A 17,059-nucleotide genomic window follows, 5' to 3' on the forward strand; every position below is an offset into this window, starting at 1 on the left:
TAGAGCTCCGAGCCTAGTAGTTGAGTTCCGGATTTGGAGTTCATAGTTAGGAGTTGGTTATATGAACCTACTACTCCAACTAGTTCCAAAGCCCACAAACCTCCTCTTCTTGTCTCACTTCCGAACCTAAGAAGTGTCTCACTTCCGAACCTAGAAAGTCAGAGGATTTGGACTTGAAGTGTGTTCTGGTACTTTCTACCCACACCAAGACCATATCCGAGCCTTAAGAAGATGTTGTCACGTGTTATATATCTATTTGCTAAAATATGCACACGGAGTGACATTAGATGAACTATTAATAATACTACTTTGTGCGCATTCATGCACTTTCATATTTATTCAATTTCTAGATATAATTTAAAGGTTACATAAATCTCATGTTTATTTTTGATAGTACGGCAGCACATCCAGATTTGAACAGTGGTTCAATTGAGTTACTGAGTTACTTGTACACATTTGTTCTCTTGGGTATTGCTTTCAGTGGCACATATTTCCGCAAGGTGAACCCCAACCTTTCCTGCATGTCCAGTTTATATGGACTGACAGAGGATTCAAGCTCCCAGTCGAAACAGTGGATCAGTGAACCAAGAGAAAGGGGCAGCACTTTTGAAGATAAAGTAATGCCTGGACATATCCGCCTCCCAGCCCCAAATGGAATTAACTCAAAATGTTGTCCCCGATAGTCAGTTTCAGAGCCTAAGAACCTCTCTGGCTTGGAGGACAAGGGGTCAACCCAAGAATCCGGATCTCTTCCAATTGCCCATGCACTAACAAGCACCTGTGTGTCCTTCGGTATGTGATAGCCCATGAAGTCGTTGTCTTTAGAGGCCTTTGCGTGGAATCAGGAAAGGGATTGGTGGGTGTAATCTTAGAGTCTCTTTAACTACAGCATGCAAATAAGGAAGCTTTTCAATATCACTCTCCTCAATCCTCCTATTCTCCCCCACAACTTGTGATAGCTCTGTCTTCACCTTGCTCATTGTATCAGGATTTCGGAGCAGTTCGGCCATAGCCCATTCTGTTGTGTTGCTCGTTGTTTCAGTGCCACCCAAAAATAGTTCCTGCAACCGGTAGGCAATTATTACTTGTTTTTGTATTGCCACTGCCAAGAATCTGAGTTTTGGGGTGACTGGTGAGTGTATTTCTGTATTTGCAACACTGATATCTTAAAATATTCTTATACTAATTTTCATATAGCATACATGGAGAGTGCGTTTGAGAATTACCAGTATGAATATAGCGAGCTGTCTTTCTGATAGTTTATCTGGCTCTCCTTCTCCTTCACCTTCATAGTCTAGCAGTACATCAAGGAAATCCGTTCTTTGCATTTGTTTTCCTGAGCGTCGGTCTTCAATGTGCTCCTTTACAAAGCCTGAAACAATTTGCAGAGCTCCTTTCATTTCCTGGCCCACCTTGGACTGTATGCGCTGTGGGTCAAGCCATTTTAGGAAAGGAAAGAAGTCTGCAAGATTAGGTTGCCCCGCTCATTTCGTTATTCCGTCCATATTTTTGTAGAATTCAGAGGCCTCCTTGGACTGTGGGTCAAATAGATCTCGGGAGACCAAGATGTTTCCAAGCAAGTTAAAGTTCATAAGGAAGACAAATTGAGCTACATGAACTACTCCACGAGCCTGTGTTTCTTCATCTATCCATTGAAGCATCTTGTTGATATTCTCTTTCCTCAAGGGTATTGTTTCATTAACCCGCTTGACAATTCCTAGTTCAGTAATGCAAAGGCGTTTCATTGTTCGCCAGTATGGCCCATATTGCGCAACAGCCAGGGACCCTTGATAGTAGCCACATGCTTTCATGGCTTCAGAGATAGTGCGACCGGAGTAAATAAGGTCATGGTTCTTGAACATCTCCTTGGATGCTTTGGTTGACTGTATGATCACATTTGTCACTGCGCCTATTTGGAAAGACATGACAGCGCCGTATTTTGGTGCTAGCTTGGCTAGTGTCTGATGTGGGAACTCTCCTACTAGGTCGAACATGTTTCCAACTACTGGCCATCTCCGTGGTCCTGGAGGCAGTAGACTAGTAGCAGTGTTTCTGGCTTTCTCGGCGCGGAGGTACTGAAGAAGTAAAACCACGGAAATGCAAATACTTGACCACAAGAAGACGCTCCATTCTAACTCCATTTGTTTTTTCTCAGAGCATTCCCTTCTCTTCTGACAATATGCTTGTAGTCTTCTATTCCATGTGGGCCTTCAGGACATCTTACTATATAGACGTACGTCACAGGGGCAGTTTGGTAATTTCACATTTTCTTTTATTTTTTACTTTTTTTGTCATTTTGTAGGGGCAAAATTGTAGTTTTATAGTTTTTTAAATTAATTTCTAATCATAATGAGCGGCATCTCCAATAGGGGGTGTAAAATTACACCTCCACATAGGCGCCACCTAGGTCCCATTAGGATTTTACAACTCCAATTGTAAATTATTGTAGAGTTCATAAATATCCACTCTATTGTTCCCAATGGAAAAGTGTAAAAAAGTTCATTTTTAAATTCGGTCTCTTCTGACAATATGCTTGTAGTCTTCTATTCCATGTGGGTCTTCAGGACATCTTACTATATAGACATACGTCACAGGGGCAGTTTGGTAATTTCACATTTTCTTTTATTTTTTACTTTTTTTGTCATTTTGTAGGGGCAAAATTGTAGTTTTATAGTTTTTTAAATTAATTTCTAATCAAATGAGCCTTAGGGCATCTCCAATAGAGGGTGTAAAATTACACCTCCACATAGGTGCCACCTAAGTCCCATTGGGATTTTACAACTCCAATTGTAAATTATTGTAGAGTTCATAAATATCCACTCTATTGTTCCCAATGGAAAAGTGTAAAAAAGTTCATTTTTAAATTCGGATGACACTTCAAGTGATGTCCCTCTTTAAATTAAAGTGAGACGTCACTTCAAATGTCGTTCGAGTTTAAAATTTTCAAATTGTGACTTTAGAAATAGATAGGGACGACACTTCAAGTGACGTCTGAATTTTTTTTTACTCAGACGTCTGTTCGAGTGTTGCCCGGGCTTTTTATTAGCTGAAAACGAGAGGGGGAATTTCCCACCCTCTATCAACTAATACTCTATTACCTACAGTATAACACCCCCATTGGAAAGAGTTTTTTCACATTTGGGATGTAAAATTTCCACTCTATACGATTTACACCCCCCATTGGAGATGCCTTTATGTTTGGAAAAGTCAAACAAATAGAGGTAAAATAGTCTTTTTCCCATATGTTATAAAGGTATAATTGTAACTTTTCTTTCTTTTTGAATATCAAAACTTTGCCATTTGTCTTCATAGGTGGGTCTCCTCATCAAGTGAGAAAGTTAAACAATGGCTGCCCACAGTTGAATACGTGCGCAGCACGTACCTTTTATATATATATATATATATGTCCTGAACATAACCATATATGACACCGAATCCTCCGCTCGTTCCAGTCTCGTCAGATATAGCTAGACTTAGAGAGCAAACACTTTTGTGAGTATATATATCTATATCTTTTTATATAACAAAGAATGATGGAGTGGGTTGACAAATTCCACCTCATAAGATGATACGTGGTCGTGCCACCCCCTAACCATATCCACAAAAATATTTTTCTACGGTGAGTTAATAAGTTTTTTTTGAGTGATTTTAAAAGTTTTTCTCACCTCACCCACCCCACGCAAAAATAGCCTAGACTGTTTTTGGGCTGAATTTTTATGTTGGGCTCTGGAAACATGAGTATGAGCTCATTTAAAAAAAAATGAGGGGCGATCGGGGCGGATGCGCGTCAGGGCGCGCGTATCTGTGTCGTACGACACCGGCAAATACTAGTACAATATACGCAAGAGATAATTTAAGGGTTTTCATAAAGGCACCATTTATTTTACGAAGGGCTGGCCACACCCAAAACAAAACCAAACAGATCCTAAAACCAAATGGGCACCACAAAATTTAATAGACATCACTTGAGATTTTTATTTTTTTTATGAAAAAGATTATTTAATTTTGATTAGTTTGGTTTTATCTTACGTTCCATTGAATCAATCTGTCTTTTCAATCAATATTGACAAAATTCAAAATTTTAATCATCTTCCATAAAATTAAATGAATGGGTGAATTCAAATGAGTGATTGAATAATTTCGTTAAAAGTTTTGCTTTGATTTCAAGGGTTTTCATAAAGGCACAATTTATTTTACCAAGGGCTGCCCACACTCAAAACAAAACCAAACAGATCCTAAAACCAAATGAGCACCACAAAATTTAATAGACACCACTTAAGATTTTTATGACTTTTAATTTTTTTTTTTAAAATTTTGATTAGTTTGGTTTTAACTTACGTTCCATTGAATCAATGTGTCTTTTCAATGTTGACAAAATTCAAAATTTTAATTATTTTTCATAAAATTGAACGAATTGGTGTATTCAAATGAGTGATTGAATAATTTCATTAAAATTTTTGCTTTGATTTCAATTGTAATAATGTGGAGAAAAAAATTATAGATTTGATTCGTAAATTATTATGAGACTGCTTATTTGTTATCATTATGGGGTTCTTCCAAATTTTAATAAATTTTATAATTCAATCATTTTTTTTAAATAAAATAAATAAATCAATGAGTATCTTCAATTAGTGATAAATTTTATAAATATTTCTTGTTTGATTTTGAATATTAGAAAGAAAAATTATGTTTTGATTATTAAACTATTTTAAAAGATTATTCTTTTCACTCCTAATGCTAGGACTCGTTTGTTTTGTGGTTAATGTGTGGTGCCCTTGGTAAAATCAGCTGTGTCTATATGAAAACCCTTATTTAATTCTAACTACTAAGTCAATTAGAAAAAATAGCATACTCCCATAAGTAATATAGCATATAGCACCTAACACCTAGCATTGTTTTTCAATAAATTGATCAAAACTAATATTTATCAATACCAAGTGTATTACATCTACCAAAATAAATAATTTAGCGAAACCCTGCCAATAGAATAAGTATCTATCAAATATTTTGTATAATCTTAAATAATAAAATTATGCATCAAAATAATAACTATGTACAACATTTGGCAGATTATATGTGTCAAATTAAACTACACAACCTCACATGCAAAAAAATACTGTTTTAAAAGACCAGTCCAACACTATTATACAAAAGAATAAATACAGTCCACACGTAATTTCCTTTAACAACGCTAATGTAAAATGATCAGATTACCTTTGGGTGAAATTCCAGAACATTACAATTTGGTTCATTTGTTGATTACTTGGTGTCGTGGTTGTCAAATAATAAAGCATGTATCTAGTAGAGAGAGATGTTTGAGTATAGTTTAAACATTTGATCCCTTTCTCAAAAAACAATTCTGAATCATGTAAATTATGTAGAACATATAATTTTAATTGTACTCCCAAAACAAAGACAGTCTGTTCAGTCTATGGAGTTTTTTATGGGTCCTATTACTGCCGGACCCCAATTTGTATTGGGCGGACTCTCACAAAAAAAAAACAATTATTATAAGTATGCTATTAGTTTCAAAAAATCTAAAAAAAAAACAATTATTACAAGTATGTTATTGGTCCCCAAAAAATTGAATTCGATTGTTTAGGACTTGGTCCAAACGCTAAGTCCCAAACGACTTGGCCATACCGTTTGGACTAAGTCCCAAACGACTTGGCCATACCGTTTGGACTAAGTCCTAAACGACTTGGCCACACCGTTTGAGACTTAGTCCAAACGACCCGGCCACACCGGTCAAGAGCCCAAAAAATAGAACTTTGAATTTTTTTTCAAAGTTCAAATCCCAAACGACATGGCCACATCGTTTTGAACTAAGTCCAAACGGTGTGACCATATCGTTGGAGACTTAGTCCAAACGGTATGGCCATATCGTTGGAGATTTTTCTAAGTCCAAACGGTGTGACCATTTTTTTAGAAGTCCAAATCCCAAACGACATGGCCGCATCATTTTGGACTCAGTCCAGATGGTGTGGCCATGTCGTTTGGGATTTGAACTTTGAAAAAAATTCAAAGTTTTGTTTTTTGGGCTCTTGACCGGTGTGGCCGGGTCGTTTGGACTAAGTCCCAAATGGTGTGGCCAAGTCGTAAATTTAGGATTTCCAATTTAATTTTTTGGGAATCAATGGCATACTTGTAATAATTGTTTTTTTTTGAATTTTTTGAAACCAATGGCACACTTGTAATAATCGTTTTTTTTTAGAGTCCACCCAACACAAATTGGGGTCGGCAGTAACAAATACCTTTTTTATTTGTTCTATTTTCAAAATTGGTTTTTGGTTCTATTTTCAAAATTGGTTTTTGGAGCAGGATGACGATGTTGGGATTTTGTTATTTTATTTTGAAAATAGAAAAGAAAAAGAAAATGGGAGTTAAGTTGTTGTTAGGAGAAGGACACGCAGTACCAAATTTTATACCCGTTATTGCATACTCGGACACTCTGCCTCATTACTACTAGGCGGTATTAGAAGTAATTGTTTGCTGATGTGCATATCTCCGTGACACGCATACAGATTCAAAGAAACTTGCTTTACTGTGACAGCATTCCCGTAGGTGGATACATATTACAAAATATCCCAATATATCGTGATATTTAGGGATATTTATTCAGATTTCAGAAAAAGATATATAAATATCACGATATGTTCAGAGATATATACGACTGTAAATATCAGTAATATTTTGACAATATTTGTGATATTTGGTGATATTTGATGATATTTTGTGTATATAACAATTTTATTTAATATTTACTATTATATTTCAAATAAATATAAATAATGTATCATAATATATCAAGAAATATCCACAATATCCACGATATTTGTCGATATTTTGGATATATCGACGATATTTGCATGTGAAACAATATCAAATATCTTCAAAGAGGAGGATATATCCACAATACATATCCAGAAATTGAATATCGATAAATATCCATATCCTGATATTTTGTACTATGGGTGGATATGGTGTGAATGTGACAATATTCACCTCTTTATCGTTCAAAATTTTTGCCCAATGCAAAAGTGAATATCAAGGTGACTATTTTCCCAAGTCAAAACTTTCGCATTCTAAAAGACTTTAAAATTGAGGTTACATGTCTATTGGGACTTGATTATCACGCCCTTTTTCCACAACGACTTCGACCCATACAAAAACCACATCCACTCTGTTCATAAAAAATTGGGATTGATAAGTGCCTAAAATTATATTTTATATGTCCAGTATTGTATATCAAAATGACTGAAGAACATTTTGGTGTACAATACTGTATATCTATATATGGATGAATCAAATGTTACAAATTTGAACGACCATTTTGATTCAACTTTGTGAGTCCATCAAACTTCACTAAATCTTGAATGCTGCTCTAGAATTAGTGAAAAATATAATTTTTTTAAGAACATAATAAAACATCTCAATATTAAATTAAATCTTCTATTCTTTGACTCCAAATAAGGAATTTTCAGGCATTCAATGTCCACAATAAGTAGGACAAAAAACTCCTTATTAACTAATAAAGTCGAGTCTAAAAAGATTTTTAACAAAAAAAATAAACGAACAATTGAAAATATCCTGTATTTTCTACGGTGATAGAAACCATGTACATTTAACCTTAGTATAAAAATCAATTAAAAATAGATATAATTGGATTTCATGAAAAACACTTATAATGGAGATTCTAACAAAAATGACAAAAACAAAATAACAAAAATTTCATGGAGAGCTTTCACTTTTCACCATGAGGTGGATGCGTAGCCCTCCATGTTGGTAATAAACATGAAAGAATAATAAAAGAATCCCAACTTTGTCAAGTAGTGAACCAAGGTATGCTTAAAGAAGCCCAACTTTGTCAAGCTATGTCTGACCACCAGCAATTGTGGAGAATAAAAGCAAAGATAAATGGGTTGCAGAAGGCGAAAGAAATTCAGCCTATTTTCATGAACTGCAAAACGAGGAGAGTGTGCTACTCTCTACACAAACTCAAATTCAAGAATACGCGGTGAATTCGTATACACATTTTTTTTTGAAAAATCCTGTGATTCAAGATGATGCTATACTGGAATCCATCCAGCCTTCTCTCTCGGCTATGGATGCAATGATCTTGTCCCAAACCCCCAGTTATGAAGAAATCCAACAAGTGGTGTTTATGATGAATTCAGACAGTTCTCCAGGGCTAGATGGATTCTCAGGTTGCTTCTATCATGCTTGTTGGTCTATTATAATGATTGACGTGTGTTTTGCAATACATCCCTTCTTTGTTGATCCAAGAATTCCTCAAGGTTTCAACTCCAATTTCTTGTCACTCATCCCTAAGAAGAGAAATGCAGTCCAACTGAACCAATTCAGGCCAATCTGTTTGAGTAACTTCAACATGAATATTATTTCTAAGATCCTCCAAGTCAGATTGAATAAGTTCATTGGGGCGGTCATATCTCCGCAGCAAGCAGGTTTTATTCCAGGTAGAAGTGTACACTCCAATATAGGGCTTGCATCAGAAATGGTGAATGAGTTGGACATAAAAAGATATTTCTCAAGCCTTCGATACTCTAAGTTGGGAATTCTTATTTCAAGTTCTCGCCTAATTTGGTTTCCTAATTAGATTCATCAACTGGATTCACTGTATTCTAAAGTCAGCTAAAATGTCAGTCCTTATTAATGGTGGGCCTTGCGGTTTATTTTCAGTGGAACGGGGTCTCAGGCAAGGAGATCCCTTATCACCTCTCCTCTTTACATTAGTTAAAGAGGTTATGAGTAAAAGTATCCTAGAATTGAGAAACAAGAGACTGGTGGGATTGATGGCGATTAACAAGGGTCACATGGGTCCTTCACACCTACTTTTTGCTGACGACATAATCCTCTTTGCGAATGGTAAGATCAGAGGGCTAAGACATATTTCAAACTTGCTCATTAGATACCAACAAGCAGCGGGGTAGTTTCTTAACAAAGCCAAATGCAAGCTCATTATGGGTGGCATTACACTTGCGCTGAGATGGGCCATATCTGAGGAGTTCGGTATAGCATAGGGGGCTCTTCCGGAGAAATATTTGGGTGTACCATTGTTGAGGGGAAGAGTTACTATAGCAGGGGTTCACATTTTGCTTGACAAAATCAGATCTAAAACGGCCAATTGGAGGGGAAGGCTACTGTCTTTTCAAGGGAGAAGCATCTTGATCAAGGCAGTTCTTTCCAGTATACCTATACATAACATGGCACTGTATAAGTGGCTAGCAAGCATCATTAAAGAAGTGGAGCAGGCTATGAGAAACTTCTTGTGGTCAGGGGATTCGAGTAAAAATAAGGCAATCACAGTGAAATGGGAACAAGTTTGTAAACTAGTTGAGGAAGGAGGCTTGGGGATCAAAAAGCTTAAAGAAATAAACCTTGCCATGTCTATGAAACTTGCCTAGAATTTTAAATGTGGTTCGGATGACTTTGCGCAGTTTATGCGACTCAAGTACCTAACGACGGATGGTGCCCAAATTGGTTATCATAAGAACTCTTCTATATGGCATGGTATTAGGAGAACCTTGAATGTAGTTGATTCAAGAAGCCAATGGGTTGTGGGGTCAGGTAATAAGATTGATTTTTGGAGGGATAGATGGGCAGGCATGTACTCTATCTAAGAAGCACTTCATCTTCCTGACAGGGAACTCAGAGGCTGCTCATCTAGAGTAAGCTCCATTATTGGCAACAGACACATTTCATGCCTACCTACTATTCTGGAGCTGATTCAAAATGTTGGCCTAAGCATTAACGACATGAAAATGGTTGAAGAAGATACACTAATATGGTTACGTGACGTAAAGAAAGATTTCTCTACAGCCTTGGCTTTTGAAGCTATAAGAAGTGAAGGAATAAGGGTTCACTGGCATGGAGCTATATGGAATCGCTTTACTCATCCCAAGCTTGCAGCTAATGCTTGGAAACTTCATAGTGGAAGAGCAGCGACCGATTTAGCAGTAAAGAAAAAGGGTATCCATCTAGTGCCAAAATGTAAGCTATGTGGACTGCAAGAAGAGGACCTGAATCACCTCTTGTGGCAATGCACTTTTGCCGAAAAGACTTGGAATTGGCTGGCAGGAAAGTTCAAATTCAGAGCAGGCTTTAGCAATAACAAAGAAGCAATGAGTCGGTCCCAACAAGTAAGTCCCTTTTTGAAATAGTTGTGGACGGTGGCAGTTAGTGGAGGCATGGTTGCTATTTGGAAAGTCAGAAATATAGCACATTTTGAAGGAAGAACTCCCACACTTCAGTACTGGTTCAATCATATTCTAAAAGAGATACATAATGTTGCTACTCTCTCGAAAGCCAACACCCACAATTTATTACAAGACTTGGATATTTCTCGGAATTGGGGGTTGAACCCATAGCTGCTCCGAGGGTTCATCAAGGCATCTGGCTGCCACCGGCTCCTGGTCAGGTCAAAATCATTACTGATGGTACTACTAAAGGGTCATACTTTAGGGATCATGATGGGAATTTTCTGCTTATTTGTGGAAAAGGACTAGGTGAAGCTACAAGTTACTGGGCCGAGTGCATTTGTATTTTGGAAAGTGTGGAAATAGCTATTGAGAAGGGCTGGCTGAATATGTGGGTAGAATCAGATGCGGTTACTACCTTCACCTCCAATTCAATGTCGTGGCAGATAAGGTACATATGGCATACTTGCATGAAGAGACCTCATCTTTTCTACCTCTCTCACATATGGAGGGAAGGGAATACCGTGGCAGATGCCATAGCAAAAAATGCCTCAAACCTAGAGAAAGATCTGTTAATTGTTTGTAATGTGAAACCCCCATGGATTTATAAATGGGAGGTGCCTTACCAAACCTTTATGAGATTTGTGTGAACAAAGTAGATTAGGGGGAGTGATGTCCTTTTAATGTAGTTGTATAATACTTTACTTTTAATAGAATTTTTAACTTATTTAGCAAAAAAATAATAATAAATGACATGCAAGAGATTGAATGAACATTGAAACCGCATTTATTGCTTCGATGTTGATCTTTGGAAAATTACACACTCTAGAGCACTCTTCCTCACTAATTAAATACATGAACTACAAAGATAAATTTCTACTAATTGAATACTAGAATGGGATGCCTTCAATGTCAATTCTCTTCTCTATTTATAGCCTCCACAAACGAGATCTTGGTGCATAATATCTTCACATGAAATGGAAATAATCTTTGTGATATATATGGGACGAAAATATAGGAAAGATATATTATCAATTGGTTGGCTCATGAAAGAAATTGAATAAATAGGAAATATTAATTATATTGGTAATCAAATAAAAGAGAAAATGGAATGATGTGATAATCAATTGGGAACTCCCTTTCCAAGTTTTCTTTAGATAATAGCTAGGAGTTAAGGTACGAAAGCATGTAAAAGCTTTCTCAATGTACCGATATGGGAGAATATATATAGTGGCTTGAATATAAGGTATTAAGGAATGATTTGATATAATGAAGTCAAGAGAATAAATAATTAATGAAAGTGGGGATATATTAATGTGGTAAAAAATGGTAAGAATATATGGTGGTATAGTAGGTGCAATTATCCTATCTTGATATCATTCCATAATTTTCAATTTTCTAACATTGCCTTCCATTCTTGATAACATAATTTATTCCATGGGCTTTCACTTATGGATTATTTAAATGATCGATCATCTTTTGCTCAAGGGCTCGGGCTTTGATTGTGATTTGACCAATATCTTTATTTCCTACAAAAATATTAAACCAAATTAATACAACTTATTTTGCATGAGAATTTTCCAAAAGATGTGCATATATGTAAATAATCCATTATGACAAAAAAAAATGTGCATAATGTCATGGAATACATAGAATGTATGGTTTTACATTAAAAATATATAATTAAGCATAAATAATATTATAAAGTGCCTATAAATTTAGGCACTTATCAGTTCCATTTTTTTTTATGAACAGTGTAAGGGGGATTTCCCATCGTTGATTAGATGACATGTGTATGGGAAATGACCTTGGACTATAGATACCTAGAATAAGATGAGAACCATCGGATTAGTTTTGGGAATAAGTTATCTCGTGTTTATCACGAGTGTGTCATAAGCATGTGCTAGTCACGTGACGACCCACCTCTGAATATGCCAGTTCTCCAAGTCATTAGGAACTGATAAAGGCAGTTCCTGAACAGAAGGAAACTAATGAGGGCAATCTTTGATGATAAGGAAGGAATCAGAATGACATATCTTTAAGAGTTACCTTTTAGATCTAATCTTCCCATATGCGATGGGATATTAGGACCAACAAGAAAACCTACCTCTAATAAGATATGGTCTAGATTCGGACTTCCATAAGGAGAGGATTCCTAATAGGAAGGCAGAGTCCAAAGATGGAAGGGAACTTACAAGTGGTGAGGTTAACCCTAACCCTAGGACTCTCAAGGCTCTTCCTACATAAACCATATGAATTCGCTCTTAGGAACAACTTAAAATAGGGTTTGATTCTTCTAAATAAACAATGAGATATGTAGGCAGCCGCCAGGTGGTTCAACCCTGAACACTAAATCATCTCATCCCTTCTCGATCAAGAAAAGTTCTGAATCACAAGGCACAGAGGAGAATCAACGGATACTCAAAAAATCCCCTACATTTTTTAGCGTTGTTTGTGAGGATGAAAGTAGATAAACCCATTTGTTTTGACGACTGATTTAGTTTAAAAACTCTTACCATTGTGATGGTAGGAACTAAGAAAACAAAGGGTGGCGCTACCACCCGCAGCATCGCTATCAGAGAAGAAGAGCACGAGATGGCTGAAGGGGAGAATGTCGATCATGATGATGCGAGTAATCCCCCTGAAGGACAGGTAACTAGCATCGACGGGCTAGTTGCTCCCGGTGTAGGCCCTGGAAATGACACTCAAGGAGAACGCCAAAATGGTGAGAATGCTATTTTTACCAACCTAGAGTCTGTTCAAGCAAGCCAGGTAGTACAGGTTCTGGAACAACAAAGAAGCAACCTTGAGCGAGAGGTATAGCTGCTGAGGTATTTGTATCAATCTGACACAGGGAAGGAGTCGCTCATCGATCTTGATAGAGATGGCCTTCCAGAGGGCGGTCGAGCTAGGAACCTAAGGCGTGGGGATCCAGTTCGGCGCGAACCATTAGAATCAGAGTGCAGTAATTCAGATGAGAATTCGGATACGACAACAGAATCAGAGTCAATTGACCAGGATCGTGATGTCAACCCCCGACACCGAAAAAGAATCCAGAACAAGAGACTTACTACCAAAGAAAGTGCATGGTTGACTGAGAAAAATGACATGATCTATCAGATGCATATGACGACTGGTAAAGGAAGAAAAATGCAAGACTCCCTTGTTTAATCCAATATAATAGGGGCAGGCAGATCTCCTTTCTCATCACGAGTAATGACAAAGCCATATCCCCGTAGTTACAGACAACCAAAGCTCACTATCTTCAGTAGCAAGTCAAATTTGGTGGATCACGTATTCAGATATTGTGCCATCATGGGACAGTATGAAAAGTATGACCATGTCATATGTCAAGAGTTCAAAGCTTCCCTGTCTGGATCCATGCTCCAGTGGTACCACAAGTTACCTAAGCGGCATATCAGGTCCTCAGAAGAGCTGTTTAGAACCTTCATCGACAGATACTCGTGCAACAAGCACCAACCGAAACGGATCGATGCATTGTTCAACATCAAGAAAAAGGATGGAGAGGCATTGAGATCCTACATGCAACTGTTTATGGAAATTTCGATTCAGATAGAGTCTTGTGATGAAAAGACTGCTATAATAGCTTTCAAACAAGGGTTTGATGAAAACAATGCCTTATTCGGGTCCCTCTTTAGGAAACCACCCCGTGATTTGGAGGAACTTTTAGACAAGCTTGAAACTCATGGGTGGGAGGAGGATGTCCTGAACAGATGTCATGAAGCAAAGAAGACTAATCGAGCAACCCCTCTGGTCCCATGAGAGGGGACTGGGAACTTTTCACCTCAAAAGCCAAAGAGAGATCACCATCGTGGTCGCCAAAGGGCAGAATCCCCATTAAAAGGATGAATCCTAATAGGGCAGTACCAAAATGTAGCCAGCAATGGAGATGGAAAACTATAAAAGAAGCCACAGATGGAAGGAGCTCTTCCTTCGATGGACATAAACTTTGCTCCTCGGAACAAAATACCAGATGAGGTCTTGGACTTGATCAAGAACCAGAGCTACCTCAAATGGCCAGCTCCTCTTAAGCTAGGCTCCCTGGGTACTAGAGACCAGCAAACTTATTGCAAGTTCCACAAGAGTAAGGGTCACAATACTAGGGCCTGTAGAACCCTGAAAAATGAACTACAAGATCTGATTGAGAGGGGGTACTTGAAGCAATTTGTAGCACACGAGGAGGCGAACACAATACAACCTGAGGAGATCAACACATCACTTCAGGATCCCACAAATACTGGACCACTCAATGGCCGCCTCCAGATTTCAGGAAAAGTCAGCAAGTGAAATGGACAGGTTACAGAAAAAGGTGCGCCATACCAAATGCGCATCGCCAAGCAAATGAGAATTATGAACAATGAATTGACTGCAGATTGTGCTCAAGTCAATGCGTTACCCCACAAAGATCCACTCATTCTGTTCATTGAAGCTGACTGTCTCAGTATCCGGAGTCCTCATGAGGATGTACTGGTTTTTACACTTCCTTTTGGAGACTACAATTTGCATCGCATATTGGTTGATCCAGGAAGTCAATTCATTGAGGTGTAATTGTGTCCTTAAAGCCACCTAAAACACTGTCGGGCACAAATATCATTATTTCATCTGATATTTCAACCGCCTCATATTTCAATTCTTTTCTCCAACTCTCCTTTTTTTTTGTCGCTCCTCATGTCTTTTTGGCTCTCCTTTCTTTTTCTCTGCAATATCAGCTTTACCATACAACTTTGTTTCACGCCTCTTCAAACTTCTGTCTCCTCATATTTCTTAAGTGACTCTTTCCATTCAAGTAGGTATTATAACCGCATTAAGTGATTTATTTTGTTTCTCACTTTTATAGGACTTTAACCCCCCCCCCCCCCCCAGAATTCATTTGTTACAGATTGTTGTGTTCATTTTCTGGTTGGAGACGGCTTTGGCCTTAAGACCAAGTAATTTCCAGTGTTCTTTTATGTTCATTTTCCCCCCTTTTGAGTGGAAGTTGGCAAGTGGCAGTTCGTTGTCTTGGTATTGGTACTATTATTTAAGTTGATTGGTTTATTGGTTGGCAAGACACCTATAAAATTGAGATTTACATGAAGACCTTAAAAATCTTATTTGTTACCACTGAGAATTGGCACAAAATGATAAATTTGATCTGAATAGGGAGCCATCAAATGTTAATCAACAGTTATGGTATATATGGGTTGTCACAGCATTTGCAACTCCCATTGACTAATTTGTTAGAATGTAATTATAAGGTAATTTCTTCCTTTAGGGTGATTAGTCGTAAACAGACATTAGCCTTCAGAGAATACCATGAGGCATTAGTTGAGTTACTCAATTTATGTCTTTCTCTCTCTCTCTCTCTCTCTCTCTCTCTACTTAAACAGAAAAAGGCTTTCACTCAATTCTTTATTTCCAAAAGGAACAGTTGTGGGTTGAGAATTTGAGTTTGGTTAGGGTAATACGTAGGTTACGATTGTGAGTATCATCAGTTTACGTTTGAGTGTTGGTTAGTAGCAATTGAATTGGGTAGGCAGGTGCATTGCATTACAATATATTCTTTACACATATATATGTTTTTTTAGCAATATTACTTCTTCCAATCCCTCATGTAAGTATGTCAAGCTGTGTATTTACTTTGAAGCAATCATGATCTACACCAATTCATAGTCTATCTACTTATCTCCTTTTGTTGGTTTTTTGTAGGACAGAGCATTGATTTAAACAAGTGGTGATAACATTATAGGAGGTGGTGAAAGTTGCATATATTGGAACTTGTTAGCAGGATAGAACTTGCAATTGAGTACATATTACCTCCAATTGATTTAGTTGCGTTAAACTTGATTGACATTATTGCTAGGTATATTCAGTCTGCTGTGTATGCAATATCTAACTTCTTGTTTGTTGGTTATGCTTTCATATCAAGCTTCTTTGCATGTAGTCTAATGTTGGGAGAGAATGAATTTGTCGAACAACCATAGCATACGCAAGGGATCCGCTCATGCCCCCACTGCAATCCAGTATACTAGTTAGTTTTGTTTGGGTTCTAATAGATTTATGGTTATGCTATATGATTTTTATAGGAGTTGGATACGGTTTGATTTGCTTGTTTGGGATTAAGGAAATGGAGCGTGCTAAGGTAATCCTTTGGGCAATTTCGATTGGCAGACCACTTTCATTTACCCTTTTGTAGGCATCACTAATGATCACATTGCGAAAGGAGTAGCTTGAACCCTTGCTGTTAACAAACCTTTTCATCTTTTCAAACCAAGCTTTTGTAGCGTAATCACCAATGAGTTATCGTAGTTTGGATTGTTAGAAGCCAAAACTTCTTGCTGATTACGCTACAAGAGCTTGGTTTGAGAAGATGATGATGTTTTTTATTAGGTATGGGTTCAGGCTATTCCTCTCGCAGTGTGATATGCATGTTACAGGTATTTCTGGTAAAGGATAATAGAAAACTCAGGATGGCTATATTCTTAAGAAGATACCAGTAACAGGTATTTATGGTAAATGATATTATACTCAAGATGACTGTATTTTCCAGAAGTTACCTATTACATGTAACTTTTGGAGAATATAGCCAGCCTGAGTCAAATATACTTTACCAGAAATACCTGTTACAGGTATCTTCTAAGAATGGCTAACTTCTTGTTAAATTATAAGAAGATACTAGTTACAGGTATTTCTGGTAAAGGATATATTACTCAGGATGACTATATTCTTAAGAAGTTACCTGTAATTACTGGTATCTTCTAATAATTTATTATGAATTTCCAATACCTATTAAAATTAACAATTGGTGTACCATTTGGATGAATGAAGGGAAAGTTATTGCT

General features: G+C 37.2%; 2 protein-coding genes and 1 pseudogene across 2 annotated transcripts; 1 reads left to right on the top strand and 2 right to left on the bottom strand.

The window, feature by feature from the left end:
* Positions 1 to 335: 335 nt before the first annotated feature.
* LOC147482648 (cytochrome P450 76A2-like) lies at positions 336 to 2,336 on the bottom strand. The gene is given in 3 exon segments (XM_086577651.1): positions 336 to 823; positions 825 to 1,061; positions 1,227 to 2,336. Coding segments are annotated over 3 exon segments (792 nt in total). The 5' UTR covers positions 1,401 to 2,336; the 3' UTR covers positions 336 to 442.
* On the bottom strand, positions 1,485 to 2,141 carry LOC147482649 (cytochrome P450 76A2 pseudogene; annotated as a pseudogene).
* Positions 2,337 to 9,776: 7,440 nt separating the features above from the next.
* LOC147482650 (uncharacterized) lies at positions 9,777 to 10,867 on the top strand. Its single transcript, XM_086579370.1, has 2 exons — positions 9,777 to 10,160; positions 10,439 to 10,867. The coding sequence occupies exons 1-2, from the start codon at positions 9,777 to 9,779 to the stop codon at positions 10,865 to 10,867; spliced, it is 813 nt and encodes a 270-aa protein (XP_086435496.1).
* Positions 10,868 to 17,059: the final 6,192 nt, after the last annotated feature.

The sequence above is a fragment of the Coptis chinensis genome, chromosome 8, assembly GCF_015680905.1.
Source record: "Coptis chinensis isolate HL-2020 chromosome 8, ASM1568090v1, whole genome shotgun sequence".
In the NCBI taxonomy this organism is placed as follows: Eukaryota; Viridiplantae; Streptophyta; class Magnoliopsida; order Ranunculales; family Ranunculaceae; genus Coptis; species Coptis chinensis.

Bases quoted from the DNA above. Each gene is read 5' to 3' on its own strand.
- LOC147482650 (XM_086579370.1), top strand. From the start codon at position 9,777: ATGAAAATGGTTGAAGAAGATACACTAATATGGTTACGTGACGTAAAG. The intron at 10,161-10,438 runs GTAAGTCCCTTT...GCTCCTGGTCAG, and splicing joins CAATGAGTCGGTCCCAACAA to GTCAAAATCATTACTGATGG.